Raw genomic sequence first — 17506 nt, 5'->3', positions numbered from 1 at the left:
CAGTCTGATAGCAGTCTTCATACCTAGTGCACACAACATCCATACTGGACTGCAAGAATGGCTTTTTTTTAAATTGTTTTTATATTTTATTATTTGTGCAAAATATCCTGCTAAATTCAGTGGGGGTTTTATTGTCTTTATTGCTTCAATAGCAGTTATATCTCAGGTGAGTACTCCTGCAGTCCTGGCTATGGATTTTTGTGTCTGAAGTGAGTCCTGCTGGACATCAAAGGCAAACCTAAGAAACAACCAGACTTCATGCTTGGCAGCTTTAGTGACTAGTAACTTTCCTGCTAAGTCTGCGGCTGAAGTGATGAGAGGTGTTACCATTTGCTCATGGGACAAGTGGAGTAAAGCCACTGTTAGCACCTGTAATTCTCATTTGGATAGGTTTTCATGCAGCTCTTTATATCATCTGCACGCTCTACATTCCGTGCTATAATTCAGAGTTTTGTACATCTGTAGCACCTGTAGAGTGCATAAGTGTCTTTCTGGTTTTCATATTGTGGTTTCCTCTAACAGTCCTGGTACTTTCCTCAGCCAGCTGCCACCTCCTTCAGTGGTGGGAGGAGTTGCAGCTCTCAGATTTTGGGAACAGTTGGGGATGGCTGTGATGGGAATATCTGGAGAAATTGAGACACCAGTTGAGATTGGAAACAGCTTTTATTTATGCTCAGCTATTTCTGATGGTTGCAGATTAGGTCCTGCTGTCATAGTTTTACTATTTTTAGGCAGTTACAGCTACTTTGGCAAACAGATATTCTGAAGTATTTTGTTTTCTACCTTAAGTCAAACAGTCTTGTGGAATGCCTGCATGAAAGGCAAAAAGGGTATGTTTTACATCTGAATTTAAGTCTTAGGAATAAACAAATCAACCAGCACTTGCTTTTCTATGTCAAGTAAAGACCTAGGGCAAGATTCTCACTACTCTCACAGATGAAGCAGACTGCAGTCATAGCTCCAGCCACCGTCTATCACCAGCAGTGTTTTCAAATTGTGGGTAAATTGTCAATAAAAATTGTCTATGCCTTTTGATTGTGTATGACTTCTCAGCAGTTCAGTCATCAGCTAGTGACCAATTTATTCATCATTCCTTTCTTTGTACCTCGCAACTTTGCAAAACACCACAGGCACTGTAGCTGCTGAATTGACTGAGTTATATATGGTGGCACTGCTACTGCAGGCCCTATATGTTTTCTAGCCCACAACCAACTATCTTTAGATTTGCTTTGATTTCCTTTAAAGACAGGCAAGAGTAGATTGAGGATTTAACTCTCGAGATAGCTTTTTCTTGCAGAAGCTCTGCATAAACCTGGTAACTCAGCCTGCAGTGTAGTTTCAGAGCAGTTAGGAAGAAGCTACAAACATCAAAAGTGATTTTTTGTTCAGGAACAACAGAAGATTAAAATCAGGTGCATTTGTTTAGCTCTATCCATTCTACTTATAAGTAGAAACTCATTGAAGTGTCCTTATTTTGCGATGGTCTTACATGCTGTTTCTTGCACTTTTAACATGCGTAGACTTTGCTCTTTGGAATCCCTAGAAAGCTCGGTGCAAACTGTCTGCAGAAAGTCAGATATTTCAAAACTCCTCTCCAGCCATTTACAGATGTGGTTTACCTGACATTCCCAAAAGGCTGAATCTGCTTTGAAAACCTGCCCTCTTCAAACCTTGGTCTGTTTATCCTGCTATGTCTTTCTAGGTGGAAGATGATGATATGTGGGACTGATGCCTACTGCATCAAATTCTGTATCTGAAGCCCTGAGAATGCTAGGAAATGGACTGGATCACGAGTAGGCAGGCATGTCAGTGAAGAAAGGGAGGGAACAGAAAAGAGAGTGATCAGGGTTATGGGGCTGTTGGATGTACATATTGTGAGAAAAGAGAGGACCTAAGCAATTTCTTGATGGCAAGGTTGGTAGGCACTTTTTTGTATCACAATTTTTGTAGCTGTAAATCTTCATTTACATTTGAAGCATTCCTGCAGCGTCATTCAGCAGGGCAACTATCTTCTCTGGTGGTGTCATGTTTCTGGGTGTTGCTGGTGATCTCTTAGATGGAAGGCACTCCTGACACTAGGCCTAAGGTTGCATAGGCAGAATTTAGGCAAAGAGGTTCTGTGCTGTGGTAGACTAAGAGGTTGCTAGCAGTGCTACAGGAAGCACATTCTGATTCTTTCTTTTTTTTTAGTACTTTGTGCAGCTGTTAGATTACCAAGCACCTGTTAGAGGTGACAGTTACAGATGTTCAATAACCAATGAAAATTAATAGAACATGTGACTCTCTTAGTTTGGAAGTGATTTGGTAAGGCGTGTTTAGAAATGTAATTACATACTGCTGCTGTCTACCATTATCAGTTAACATTCATTAACTCCTCTGAATATTGAAACGAACATTTCTTGTAGCGGTACTGATTTTCTCATATATTTGTAAGGTGATTCCCTGACAGAGTGAACACCTTCTGCCTTCAAAGTTTTTGCCACTGTTTAGCTGTTTTCAGTCTGCCCATTAAGCAAACGAAATAAGTAGAGAGCCATTTGTTTACTTGCAATTTCAGCTTTTATTGAATTGCCAAATCTAAAAGTTCCCTGTTGCACTCTTAAGTTTCCTCTCACCTTTATGTTAATAACAGTTATCGCTCTCTGCTCACAGTTATTCCTTTGTCTCTTATTGAAGGGTACTTTTTGTATTTACAAAAACTCCTAACAGCTCCCTTCCTTCCCCTCCAAATAAAAAAAGTCATCACGAAAACCCCAAACCAATAAAATTCAGGATGACCCTATAGCTAACTTGCGGGAAGCCCTTCAACTTCAGTTGAAGTAACTTCAGGTGATTCATACAGTAAAAAGTGAGGGAGTTCCCTCACGGGGAAGGAAATAATGTAAATACTCCCTATGTATTCCTCTTTTGCCACGGTCCTTGCAATGAAAGACTAAATTTCTGTCCTGGATGGTTTACATTATAGCAAACATCTCTTAAAAGTGGGATAGTGAGAAGATTTGGCAACTTTGGATGGGAAGATCTCTCTAAGCCCAGCTTGAGTGGAACAGTTTAGGCTGTTTTCTGTTTTATTTAGTTTGCTCTTCCTTTGTACTCAGGTCTCTTCTACCAGAATCTGTAAGAGGAGATAATTGTGACTTTTGCCACTACATTATGGCCATGTGGCTAATAATTCTTTCACATCTTGAGGGACACAGATTGGTGGCAGAAAGCAACAAGAATATGTTGAGGGATGTCTCCTGTTTGATAGATGCAGGAATATGCAGGAGCAACACAGTCGATTGATTGATAGTGTGCAACTCATCCATAATGATCTGTCTGATATAGCAGTAAATTATTCTTGAGATTGATGTAGGTCATTGAACAGCACATTGACAGTCCTGTTGTCTATCATCCTGCTCAAAGCAAATCAGGGACAGTAGCTGCTGTGATATTCAAGTCTTCCTTAGGTGCAAGCTGTGTACAGGTGTTTCACTGATATAGGTTGTCTTCTTCCTTCATTTTTTTTTTATGTTGGGAAGCTTAGCTTCATTGCTAGCTTATTACAAGTAACATAAAAATAAGACGAGGTATTTTTAGAAGAGAAGGTTGTAGTCTGTTGCACTGATGGTTTCATATTGACAAAAAAATAAAATAAAATCTTAGCTTTTGAACTTCAGCAACAAAACATCTCCATGGAAAAGCTGAAAATTTAATCAATAAATAGGAAACATACCTGATTGGTGCATGGAAAACGGTAAAAACAACAGCAACAAACCTAAAGAAGCAAATGAAAGAAACCTACAGCAAAAATCCTTCAAGCTTAAGGCAGAAGGGCTAATCATTCTCAGAAATTTGAAGCTTATGTTAGTCTTTAGGTTCTTGCCATGGTACTCTGGTTCATGTCTTGTTAGCGGTGGTGAAGTTGTCCTCATTTACCTCTTTCAGTTTCTCTTTTCGAGAGGAAAAGTTTGCATTTTCCAGTCTGCCAAGTTGCTCCCACTTGAGAGATGAGGAGGAAGGAGCTATGTTTGCCAAATGTATGTGTTTTACTTTCCAATTTAATTATGAGTGTTACTGAGGGTGAGCATAAAATAGCCGTATCCTGCTTTAACACATGGGGTCAGCAGGGAGTATAAGGTGGTGTGAGCGCATCACAGTACTCCTCAGCATCGCAGACTGAGTGTTTACACGACTTGTTAACCTTCTGAAATGGTTTTTGTTTTTATTTTTATTTAACTTAAGAACAACAACAATAATGGATATCTGGAAGTAGTAAGACCTGCTTCGTTTGGCTGCTAAATGAGTCAGCAGAAAACAGCAGCTTTCCTATGCAGGGTTCTAGGACTTGACGTCCTGTCACAGAAGGCATGAAGTTTTTCAGATATTTGGATGTTTTCCACACTAGACTTCGCCCTGCCAGGTATTTACTTGAACCTGACATCTTGTCACAAAGGGCATGAAGCCTTTCAGACTACTGGATATCTTCCACACCAGACTCTGGCCTGCCAGATACTTTCTTTTAAATTGAGTCCCTTGCGCGCAGTCATGCAAGAGAGTTATCAGCACCCCAGTCTGGACCCTTCAGAATCAGCAAACATCCACGAATGATGGACTTGAAAAAATTCCCAGGAATTTCAAAATTACTTTTGATGCATGGAAAAAAAAAGAAAAAGATTACTTGTTCATAAAAAAACGTTGCTTTCTGGGCACCTCTGTGTTTTCCTGTGCACTCTTGTTCTTGAAGCTGACCTGCTGAATACAAAATCCTGACAGAGAGATGAGATTGATATAGACTGTTTCTGTACTATTTGACTGTTGATTTGAACATGTGAAGTTCCACTTTTATGTGTAGAACATGTACAAATTAAAAAAGAATCTGTAATTACATATACAAGCTTTACTGAATATTCTGAAATACATGTGGTCATGATTCCTTGACAAGCTGCATTATTTCTTTCTCTTAGTAACTGATACCCCTGTTGGCATGGCCATGTGAACCACTCATTCAGCTACAGACAATTAGGGTTTGCAATGTATTCCAAGATGTGGTAAGGAGCAAGAGCACTTCATTCAGGTAATAAGAGCCATCGAGTCTATGTTATTCACTTGCCCAAAAGTATGACCTTCTTAGGTCCATGCAGCTTGCCTTGATTTTCTGGTTTCTTGTCTCAGGTGAAGATACAAGGACAAAAATTCAAGCACAGATAATGGAAATCAAAAACTGATGCAGACAGTTCTTCTGGTGTGTAAAAGTTTGAGATCCTTTTTGTTATTGTTCCTTGAAGCTGTCAGATATCCCAGGTGATTTATCCGATATGGTAAACCATTCTGTCCTCTCTGAGTGCCTGAGACCCCTGAGAAATAAATAATAATTTAAAAATAATAGCATCCTATTCTGCTTTTTTATTTTATTTTGTGTGTTTGTTTTTTTTTGTTTTGTTTTGTTAAAGAAAAAAAAAGGCTTTTAAGAAGCTTTTTCAAACATCCTGCACATTGGGCCTGCATGTCATGCAGTAGCTTACCTGTATTTCTCAGAGTTAAATTCATGTATAAAGAGCTTCTGGACAGTTTAAAGGAGATGTAAAGGATATTGAGAATATGAATAAAGGGTAGATATTCATTGTTATTCTCCTGGACTTTTCTGCTGTCATTGAACATTGTTGTCTGTAAGATAAATCCTCTAAGAGCAGTTGCAGAGAGCAATGTATCTACTGAGAAGTGATTTAAAATTGCTCTTCAACTGCTGGATACCTTGTTTGTAGAGTCCCACAAAAATAAATTCTCATGCTGGTCCTTCTCAGCAGTTACGTGCAGTTACAAGATGACTGCTCTGTTGATGTGGCTTCAAGTGACTTTCTGGTAAAGGTAAGATGTAGCTCCTTCCTTGGAACTAGGCCAGGGCTGAGCACTTGGTAAACACTTGGGAAGTAACAGCTTTTATGACTTTATGGTCCAGAATTCTTGTTTTGGTTTGTGTGTGTGGTGGTTTGTGTTTTGTTTTGTTTTTTTTAACTTGGCTTTCTACTAACAGCAATGTACATATTAAAAAGGAAGAGCTATTATAGATTCAAAGCATAATAAAACCTAGAATCTTTTGCCCTCTCAAAACAAGATACTTCACAGTGCACAATTTCTCTCTGCAGAGAAAATGAGAGAACAGACACTACATGACAGTTTATTCATATTCCTTGGGGTACTGTGATGATAAACATTGTACATGCTGAAGAACTTGTATTACACTAGACTAAAAAGTGGAAATAAAGATGGTCCAATATGTTTCTCTATTCCCAGAATTAGAAGCCCTTTTATTTCTTTTGTACATTAAAATGTTTTCTTATAGCTGAAGACAAGTCTGCAGAGTCTCCTAAATCAGTTACAGACATTCTCAGAATGAATCCAAGTACTGTTTGAAGACTGCCATGGAATACGAGTGGACACGTTCCTGCAAAGCCGCAACTTTTCTAAACTAAAACCAGAGTTTTCTGAAAACTTATTTTGGGAAAGGTGCTCATATATTTATGATTAAAAGCCATTTTTGTTTATAGTTTATGTGCAAAAAAGGGTCCATAGATGGTGTGGAAGCCATTCTAAAGCTCACTGTCATTTTTCATCTTGTCCTTACTTTATCCTGAAATTTGAACATAGACTGTATAAGATGGAGGATGGTGCTAGTTTGGATCCAGAGTAATTGAAAATCACTAAAAAAGTTAAACCAACACAATGCCACTGCAAGCAAATGAGATCCTACTTGCTCGCCTTCTTTCACTGTAAAAAGAGGCTTCTAGGAGCTGTCTTCCTAACAAATGGGGGAAACTGCCAGTGACCATGACTTAGAAGTATAGGCTAGACATTTCTGCCTTTTGAGACCTGCCCCTCAGGAGGGCAGCTGGACTGTGACTGCTTGTCTTTATGTGGCTTGGGGATGAGTATGTCCAGATCAGAGTTTGTAAAACTGGCTCCAGGCCTCAAGCCTGGCCTGGTTTGAGTGTATTGGAAACAGTGGAGTATGGCAATTACAGGTTTTTCCTACTCCCTTCTGATGTGTTTCTGAAACCAGTTAATTGCATTTGAATGTTTCTGTTTCCACTAGTATTAAAAAATAAGAAATGAGAAATTCAACAAAGCCTGAATTGCTGCTTATGGAAAGATCGCCTTTGATTTGAAGATGTATTAGAGCACCATATCTTGAAAGCATTCACTCCTTGAGTGCTTACTGGTGCCAGACAGACTTCCCTTAAGATTCAGTTGAAAAGACCAAGGCTAAGTCATATCTGTCTATTCAATTCTGGCAGTATCTTTGGAATAACTGATTTACCTCAGCAGAGATAAGTAGCATTGATAAAACCAATATTTTTTGATTAGTAAACCAGTAATTGCTTAGAAACTGAATGTACTGAAAACACATTTTGTTTGTTTTGTAAAGCCAGCAAACACTGCTACCACCTCTCTCTTAAAATCACCTGCAGTATTTAGTAAACATAAACAAATAGTTCCCACACAATTTTTTTTGTTATCAAACTGCATCCAAACCAACATGCTTAGAGTTTGCCTTAATTCTAAGGGAGAAAAAAAAATCTTTTGTTTAAATAAGGGCTGTCTCTGTTTGTTGGTAATATTTTTTTATCGTCATTTTTCTTGTGCAAATAGCAACTTCGCTTTTATTTATAAGGCCTGATTCTGTAAAGGTGGAGTGCTGTTCCTGAGCTATTTTGTGCACTTCAGGCTTGCACACGGGCATTCTGCACTCCTCAAGTCTGAAGTCTTCAAGCCTTGCATTAAAAGCTTAAAATGTTAGCACGTGCCGAGACTCTTCGTGAGTCAGTCTTCATTTTATTTATGCTGTGTAAGACCAGCAAAATGGTTAGGCAGAACCTAGATGCAACAGAGAGGAAGCAGTTAATGTGAGATTAAGCGTTTCACATTATTAACAAGGCCTTTGTCTTTGACTTTGCAGAAAGGTGTGTCTGTCTGTACCCCAGTGCAGATGTGCAGTGTAAGAAGTGTTCAGTTTTCGTTTGGAAGCTTCAAGTACACAGGCTCAGAAGAAGAAAAACAAACTTCCCTAGAAATACTGCGTAGCTTGTTGGGATCTTTATGTTCCATGCAAATAGCAAAGCATGCCTTTACAACTTTGCAGATGGCCTTTTCGCAGTAGTATCTTCGGATTTATTTTTCTTTTAGAGAACGGGGACAATGGAGATTTGTAACAGGAAATACAAGTATTACTAAATTAAAATCTGTTTGGTACCTTTCCTGGCTGTGTGGAAATGGTTAGTATTTCTCCTGAAAAGCAAGGGCAGTATGTTTGGCTGCCTTGTGCTGTTACTGGAACACATTATTTTGTTACAATTATTTTCCCTATGTACAGTAATTCTGATGACACTTCCATAGTAGTGATGGTAACAGTGTTATAGATTATTCACAGTTGGAATGATTATGATGCCATAGTTATAAATTTTTTAGGAAAAAGTATGTAAGATACTTTTTTTAATGTCTTTTTGTAAAAAATAAGGAAATTGTTATCGTTTAAATAAGACAGAATTTATAATCTTACACCTTAAGGGATGTACAAAAGAGATTCTCTGTAATAATGTGAAAGTACCCAAAGTAGATCAGACATGGAGAAGCTACATTAACATTTTTGTAAATGTCTCTTGGCTTCTGTGGCTCTTATACCCCATAGTGCTAGTGTTTTACAGTCCTTCCATTGTCCATTACTGCAAACACGTCCAGATGAATTCAGCGTTTAATGTTAAAAATCTTATAACATGCCAGTTTGATTTGTAGCCCTTCATATCATGGAATGCTAATTAAAATCATATTTTTGCATATGTCATGCCTTTCATGTACATATGCAAATACAGTCTATTGCCTTTCAGCTATTAGTAATTAACTTTATGAAGGACAGCTGTAATACATAATTAACAAAAATGTTTGCAAGCCCTTTTCACACTGAAAGTTGCAGCAGTAAAAATTCTGCTTATCGAGAGAACCATTTTAGTTTGAAGCTTCAGTCTGATATCTAAATTGTTTGAAGCAGTCACATGGCATAATTAAATTGATGTTATGGTCTTATCAGCAGAAGAATGGTACTTGATATGCTCCTATCAGTTTCATTATATATGTCGCCAAAATTAAAGTAAATTAGCTGTATTTTGTTTAGTAGATATATAATGCCAGGTAGTATACAATTTGTTGCTGCTGTTGATGCGTTGAACAATGTCTTGCCAGTTTGAACAACCTGCTTCTTCAAAGCGTATTCATGAAAATGTGCTTCATCTTTTCTATCCTTTTTTTTTCACAAGGCTATAAAATAACTAAGGCTATTAACTTGTTTCCATGTATATCTCTTTAAATAATTAATACAGTGAAGTTTGACCAGACATAAGCAGTGATTAAAGCAGCTAATCTTGCTGTATTTTTGTGTTTCTCATTAAAAACAATGGAACTACTTGTATGAAGAACGGTTGCATGATGGGCCTATTAGGGTTACATAAATTAAAAGTGTAACTAATACTGTATTAGTTTATAACATGAGAAAATGTTATTTAGGTAAAATAGGCTATCTTATCAGTGTATTGTCTGAGATGTTCTAATTTGCAAAGGGAAGCAGAAACAGGTTTTCCATTCTTTGACCAGCAACGTATGGTTGTGGTTACTTGTAAGAATTAACCAAGTGATTGCAATCTGAAGAAAACATTGAAAATATGAAGTCTCAGATTTAAGTCATAACCTAGCAGGGGTTTTTAAAGCCCACCTTTCATAAAATATGCTCAAATGCATGCTCAAAAAAGAAAAATACTGTTTTTGTTAAAAAAAGTGTTAATAAAAAAATAATCTTCCTGGGTTTTCTTTTTGGTAGGGTGGCGTTTGTGATGAAGAAGCATTTGAACACTCATTTACTGGGCAAGCATGGAGTTGGCACACCCAAAGAAAGGTAAGCTACTTCAAAGTTCTTTCTCATTTTATATTGTACAATATGTGAAGACCTTATATGCTGTATTTAGCTTGCCCAGAATGAAGTCACCTGGGCTTTTAATTCCACCTTAACTACAGAGGGAGCTAACATGCCTTAAGTGCTCTTCAGCACGGTGCATGACATGTCTCTGGGTGTCAATGGAAAAATTGCTGCAGAAAGCAATACAAAAGGTGTAGGATTTGTACCCCTTGGGGCAGTTTTTTGACAGGTGATGCTATTTTCTCAAAAATTCCATAGTTGTAACTGTCCCTCCAAGTACAAAATCAAATATTACTACTTTTTTGTTTGTTTTTTCCCTTGCTGTTCTTGATGCTCATAGCCATTTATAAGATGACTTTCTGAGATTTATGTTGATCACTGAGTTTAAACCCACAGAGGAATCAAAAAGAAAATTTCCTCTCTTCCTGCAGTTGGGCAGGAACAAAGATCTGGTGTTTTGACTAATTTTAAAATGAATTCCTTTTACTTTTTTCAATCTGTTTACAGTTACTTATTTTGAAACTTTTTTTTGTCAGCACGTTATTTTTTTTCTGTGGTTTAACATGTAACTGTGTTTACAAACTAGATGGCACTATTTGCAGATTAACAGATCTTGCTTCAGGTTTTTTAGGTACATTGTGGCATTGGTATTGCTATTTCATTGAAATTTTGGGGTAACTACAAACTTGATGTTTTTTGGATAGCCAAAATATTGCGTATTTTCTTTCAGCCTGGGTAGATGGAGGTATCCTACCTACAGGGTACGTTGGTGGGTACTTGATACGTTTTCAAGTATTACTGCAGTTTTGATATGTAAGGAAAGGAAAATAAATTATAGCTAACAGTTATAGGAGAATGCTGCAAAACTCTTTCTGGGTCATGTTTGTTTCTTGTTAGACCCTGGAATCGGTAGTTGATTAGACCCTTTCCTCCCAAGTTCGTCATACTTAAATCACTGGATGACCTAAGAGTAGAGTTTTAAATTAACACACCATATACACCTTATGTTTGACTAAGCATCTATTTAGGTGGTGCTTATATTTTTAATGAGATTTCCTGTAACAAAGTGCTTAACCAGAATTTTGCTAACACATAGTTACTTGGAGAGTTTTGAGATATTGTTTCATCTAAAATATAGAATGATGCATTGAAAGAACAATTACAGTTTCATCAAAGTAGATATCATATTACAGTTTATGGTGGTTATCTTTTATCATAGCACAACAATTACGAAAAATGTTTTACTCTAGTGGCTTGTTTTGTGACTGGAAGCATTCAATACCAATATGTTATTTTACAAGGGGGTACTTACTGTATTATCATCATCAATACAACATAGAGATAACTTGCATTACCCTAGTGAATATGTGCTCAATAAAGGATACATACAATAGATTTCCAAGTGTAGTATCTTAGCCTGAGAGGCATATTTTTAGCTATCATCATCTTGAAATGAATTCCTAAGCAAGCAGGATGCTATAAACTAAACCGGCTGTTGCTTGCTTTTGTGTGTTTCTTCAAGAAAGCCTTCTGACTGTTTCCATTTTCCCCATTTCTTTCCATGTGTCCTCAAAGGCTTTGTGGCTGGCTTGCTAGCGTGGTGTGAAGAGGAGTAGGAGAGGGGTTCCTTTCTGAGGTGACAGCTTCATAGTCCTTGTAGCCCTGGCTGCCTGAGGAGCAGAGAAGCCAGCTAAGGCCTGCAACCTCCCTGCCCTGTCTGCTAGCGCAGGCTGTTGCAGCTTTACCCCAAAGCCAGCATAAACAAGTAATATTGGAGAGACTTCATACTCTCTTCTGAAATTTATTCATCTATCTTTTGAATATTTCTTACCTAGAATACCTTTTCAGATGGCACTTCAGCTTAACATAGTGCAGTGTCAAATGCTAGTGGCAGAGCTACAACAGCAATGTAATTTCCTAATAGCAGTCCCTTGCTGGTAATGGTTGATGTTAAGCCACATGGTCTAGTGCAGAAAATACGAAATCACTGTTGCTTTCCTTTCCACTTTTCCCTTCCTATTATCAGAGAATTTGATGCCTTTTAATGTCTTTAGGAACCAAATAAGTCCTTCTTCAGTACGTTAAACCATCACATTGGATATAAAGATATTATAAATTAAGTTACAAAGTTTTCTTACCTGTTCAAAACATTAATGCCTTGTTTATAATTTTGCAAGCTTGCTATTTTTTAATTTCTCAGGATAATATAATCAGTTTATTCTTTGTTTCGAATTTGATTCTGCCCTCTGATACAGTGCATATTATAGCAAATACTAATAGAAGCTAGCTAAATAGGCTGTGACAATTAAATTAATAATGCATTTTATTTGCAAGTGTTTAGTCTTCATGGTTTGACTGATATATGCAAAGATGGTAATTTATTAAAAGTAAATTCATGTAATTGTACTACAGAATTTGATGAACCAAAAAAAGTTGTCAGCATGACTATCATCAAAAACAGAAAATTGAAATAAGTTCAAAAGGGTGCTTGAAAAAAATAGTTATCACCCATACACCCTGAGATTGGTCCCTTTTAACAAACTTCTCAGAAAGGAATTTCTGCTGATAAACATTGAGATAGTTCTGAAAGGGAGAGGAAAAATGCATTTACAATTTAGTATGCAGTACTGAAGTAGTGCACCTTGCTCTCTTTAGTTTTGCAATAGCCGTAACTATTGCATTTTTGTATGCAGAAAACGGAGGTGTTACGGAGGCTGTGGAAATGTTTGCATTTGCAGATACAGGAAACAAGTATAATTCATAATAAGATTGCTACTGAAACATCTTTTGGTTTGAGTTTTAACTTTATGGTTTTTTTTAAGGCAAAATTGGTTTTAAGGGGAAAATACTGTGAAAGGTGTAATTTTGCAGATCAGCAAAGTTAAAAAACATAGCCTTGTAGTGAAATGTCTGCACATTTCAGCCACAAAAACCCTACCTAGTCCATTATGATCATTACCATTTAATAGCTAACTCAAAAGTGGAATGTTTTAACACAGAAATTCCTCTAAGGTATTTTTTTCTGTTATTGGAACTGTGATACTGATTTATTGTCAACTTGAATGTGTCTCAAAACTGGCATGTTATGTGTTAAGTCCAAGGCCAGTACATATTTGGTACTTCAGTGTCAGTAATCTTCATGGGACCTATAACTATATCTTACTGGCAGGATAAATCTTGGCTACACCTTTATTGTGTCTAGGAGACAATGTGGTTGAGGACAAGGTGAATGCATTAGTAGTGTTAATGGTTCTGGGTTCTAATTCCTGTTACATCATTATGTTACTTAGGTGTAAATTGTGGTAAAACAGAGCAGAGATGTTTCACTATTGAGTGTAAGATACACACACACACACACATATAAAAGTACTAGCAAGAAAATAAAAATAAAATCATTCATCAGCAAGACTATTTTACCACTGTTGAGCACAACTCTGGATTTAAATGTATGTTTCATATGAAAACTTTGTAAGTATTCTTTAGAGATATTTTCTTATCTGATACGTCTAACTATTTTCCATATAAGCTTACCACGGAAAGGCGTTTACTGACACTTGTTTAATTACCTCACCTTCCTTATGAATTTTAAATAATGAGTTGCCTCTGAAACAACTTCTTGCATATGCGTAATCCCATTGAGTCAGATAGGATCATTCATATATATAAAATTACTTGGAAAGCAAATACTTGCTGAACTGGAATCAGCATTACAAAACATTTTCTGTTAAATTCATTAATCATATGTTTAAGATTTTGTAAGGTTCTGCATTTTGTTTCATGTACTTTAAAAATGGGATCAGTGTTACACTGCTGGTAACATCATGTGAAGAACATGATTTTCAAATGATCTTAGTTGATTGGAAAAGCTGTGTAACAATTTCACCTCGAGAGCAACACCTATAAGTAAATACCTATTACTGTGTAACAGCAGCTTAAATATATTTGAGATGCTCTTTTAAACAATGTTGGAAGATAGCATATTGCTAAAGTGTGTGTATTTTTTTACTCAACTGCTTTGAAGTAAAGGAATTTCCTAGGTGTCTGTTTTTTAATGTGCTTGCATACATCCGCATGAATTTTGGAATATCAAATGCTACTAATGTGTGGTATAAATATCATAAAATATACAAGACTCCATGGTATGTCATTGGAAGGCATTGTTGAGATCAGAAAGAAAAATAGCCAGGAAAAATGAATGGGGGTTTGATGTTCTGCGTACTCTCTAGAAAAGCCATTTTGATTGCACTATCCTGTTTCCAACTTACAGTTAATCGAGTCCATCAATCTGACCCTCTTCTGTTTAATTGAACTGTTAATCCTTTTTTTGAAACAGTTTTCTTGGAGAGAAATTTCTGATAGTAACTGTTTGTTATGCCTATTTTGGGTAATACTACCTTGTACCTGCAAAGTAAAAAGCTCCAGTTGAAATTACAGCTGATTTTGGAAGAACAAGTGGCAAAATTCAGTGATGTGTTATGCAGGTGTATATATGCAGTCATCTTGTAATAACTTTCTCCTGTTTTGAAGGAATGAATTCTGCCTCACAGGAAGCGTTCCAGTTAGAGATATTAGTGGTACATACGAATACACAGAGGAGAGGCTACCTGTAACTACCAGGGGGTAATGTGCTGAGTCTTGCCTTCAGGCTTTGTCGTCACGTTTTACTGCTTCTTGCAAATAATTGTGAGGTTTTCAACTGAAGCCTAACATTACTAGTTTAACTGGATAGGAATGAAAAACTTAATTGATCGTTTCCTGCTTTTGGCTGAAAAAGAATCTTGGAGGGTTACAGAATCATTTTTCGGAAAAGCCCTAAGGAAAGAAATGTACCTTTTCCTTGAAGTATTCACTAGTCAGAAGCTTGTGATGAGAGGAGGGGAGTGCAAAGGACTCAACATTTTAGCATTGGTTAGGAGCTAAAATTTTACCCAAGATCTATGTTAAGCTTTCAGTATTTTGGAGGCTTACTTGACCTTTGAAAGCAGTGAGTTCAGTTCTTGGCTGGTGCTGTACTGTTTCAGAATGTGAATGTAGGTACATTCTCCACAGTTTCTTCCTGCCTGAGTGCTCTTTTCTGTCAGCGGTTAACCCAAGGAACACGAGGAAGGCATTAGGGGTTACCTGAGTTTCCTTAGATAATAGAAGTAGAGGATGTGCTGAAAATTCACAGCTAGCTTTTCTCTTGGCTTGTTGTCTGTACACACGTCATATGTGTTAGCTTTGCTACAAAGAAATGAAAAGAGTAGGCAGCCATTTATACTTTTGAAGACTGTTTTCACAAAGACAAGTGATTAATTCAGCATCTTATCAGAAAGAAAAATAATAGCTGAAGGACTGTAAAAAATGAAGCTCTTTTACTACTACTCATTATTTGTTCTTCCTATAAATTCCTGGCAATCTTATAGTTTAGTTCAGAAGGAGGTGCAATCTAAAATAAGTTTATTTTAGCTGTCAGCTATGTGAGATGTTTTGGAAATTTCTGCAGTCAGCAACCTTCCTGTTGGGAAGGCATAGCTGCTATGGATAGAAGATAGAGGGAGTGCTTAATGGGATGCACACTGCCCACAGTGAGCACCTTTGTCTAATTTTAAGCATTGCAGCAGATATAAATGATGATCTCATTGTATTCATAAACATCCAAGTACTGTCTAGAGCCTAGATGATTAGTTTCATTAGCAAGTGTATGCTAACGTTGTCCATGAATCTGTGGAAGACAGTATGGGTAGCTGCTGGAAGCTGCAGGTTTTTTTCACAGCAGTGTGTTTCCAAGGAAAACACAGTTCTTAGCTGCATGCCGTCAGCCAAAAAGTAGTAAGCCGCAAACTGATCCCTCCTCTGTTGCAGTTAGCTGAAAGTAACTTGTTCCAGCCATATGTCCCAGCTTGCTTCTTCCACTGTGCAAGTCAACCATGCAGTCCAAGAGGGTAAGGATTAGGATAGCAGTATATCTCTAAATGTATTTTACCTGCACAGGATTGGAAGCAAGAAACCTGTCCAAGCAGTTATGCAGAATATGTTACACTACTTTGAATTTGTACAGTGACGTTCTTTGTGGCATTTATGGATGTAAAATGTTCCATGTCCCGGGTGGTATCATGACTCTTAGCTTTGATCAGTCTATAAAATACAACACAAATATATACTGAGTACATTGTAAAGGAAATTGAAACATAATCTCCTGACTGTGCTGCAATGAAATATTTTCCATATATTCTGAGGAATCATGAGAAGTATTTTGTAGACTTTGGAAGTGAAAGCAGAAATGCTGTGGCAAATGCTGTATGACTGATGGTAGAAGCTCAGCTTCTAGTTTTAAACCACTCACTTCATGATAGTTCCATCAAGTTATAGCATCAGGACTGTTTTTTTGCAGCCAAAGAAGTTTTGTAGCCTATTAAGTAACAACGTTGGTCCAGGTTATTTAAGTTTTACCAACCCAAGATGGAAACAAATGCTGGAGAAACGTGTTCTGGAGTTCAGTGATGCCATGATGATACTATTATAGGTAACACAACTGAAAAAAAAACCCCAAACTTGACCAACACTTAAGTGCTAAAAATGTTGTTGTATACAACTGTCTTGTTGTGTTGTAAAGACAGTTGTCTGCATCATGAATCTTCACAGTCTGCTCTGCACTGATCTCTGATGGGTAGAATCATAGGACAGCCTGGGTTGTAAGGAACCTCCAAAGGCTATCTGGCCCAACCTTTCATGGAGTGGAGATTATCTAACACACTGTCCAATTGCATCTGGAAATCTCCAGTGATGGGGACTCTGTCACATCACTGGGGAGGTTGTTCCAGTGAACAGTTTGTGCCCAATATAAAAAATTTTCGTATGTCAAGATGAAACTTCTTCCAGTGCAACTTGTACTCTTTGCCTTCTCCGTGTAGCTCCTTGTGAAGAGAGAAACTGTCCTCTTTGTAGCAGCCCTTTAAGTAGAGGAATGCCATGATGAGATCCCCTTGAGCCTTCTCTTCTTCAAGGTGGTAGGTGGTGGACAGTTTGTTCTTGCATTGGCTTAGGGACAGGTTGTTTTATGCAGACTGTTGCTGTTGTCTATTCATAGTATATTTGGTAAAGGAAAAAGTAACGATAGCATTCTGCTAACCAAATTTAAGAATAGCATGCTTAAACCACGTTTTGATACTGGAAGTGAAGCTGAATGGCACTGGTTTGTGTATAGGCTTTTAATACAAAAAATACCTTATCTTTAAGTTACATTTGATAAGCAACAGTAACTGTGAGACTTTGGAAGTCAGTTTCATACAGATCATTTCACCTACTCTTGATGTCATTCAGAGTTGAAATAAAAGGTGGTTTTCTCTGATGCCTGATGAATAGTCAGTCCCTATAAGCAGTGTCATAGAATTGCTTAGGTTGTAAAAGAACTTTAAGATCATGAGGTCCAACCATGAACCTAGCACTGCAAATTCCACCACTAAACCATGTCCCTAAGCACCACATCCACACATCTTTTAAATACCTCCAGGGGTGGTAACTCCGCCACTTCCCTGGGCAGCCTGTTCCAATGCTTTGATAACTCTTTCAGTGAAGAGAGTTTTC

At 37.3% G+C, this 17506-nt stretch overlaps 1 protein-coding gene across 1 annotated transcript in view; it reads left to right on the top strand.

Moving 5' to 3' along the window:
• ZNF407 (zinc finger protein 407) overlaps positions 1-17506 on the top strand; it is a 332123-nt gene that overhangs the window by 119146 nt on the left and 195471 nt on the right. Inside the window, exon 4 of the mRNA XM_057414748.1 lies at positions 9845-9919. Within this exon, the coding sequence (XP_057270731.1) occupies positions 9845-9919 (75 nt within the window). The remainder of the gene's footprint in view (positions 1-9844; positions 9920-17506) is intronic.

Source organism: Pezoporus wallicus, unplaced genomic scaffold, assembly GCF_028554395.1.
Source record: "Pezoporus wallicus isolate ANWC-B61680 ecotype Strahan unplaced genomic scaffold, APGP_CSIRO_Pwel_v1 contig_2, whole genome shotgun sequence".
NCBI lineage: Eukaryota > Metazoa > Chordata > Aves > Psittaciformes > Psittacidae > Pezoporus > Pezoporus wallicus.
This window is presented reverse-complemented; position numbering and strand designations above follow the sequence as displayed.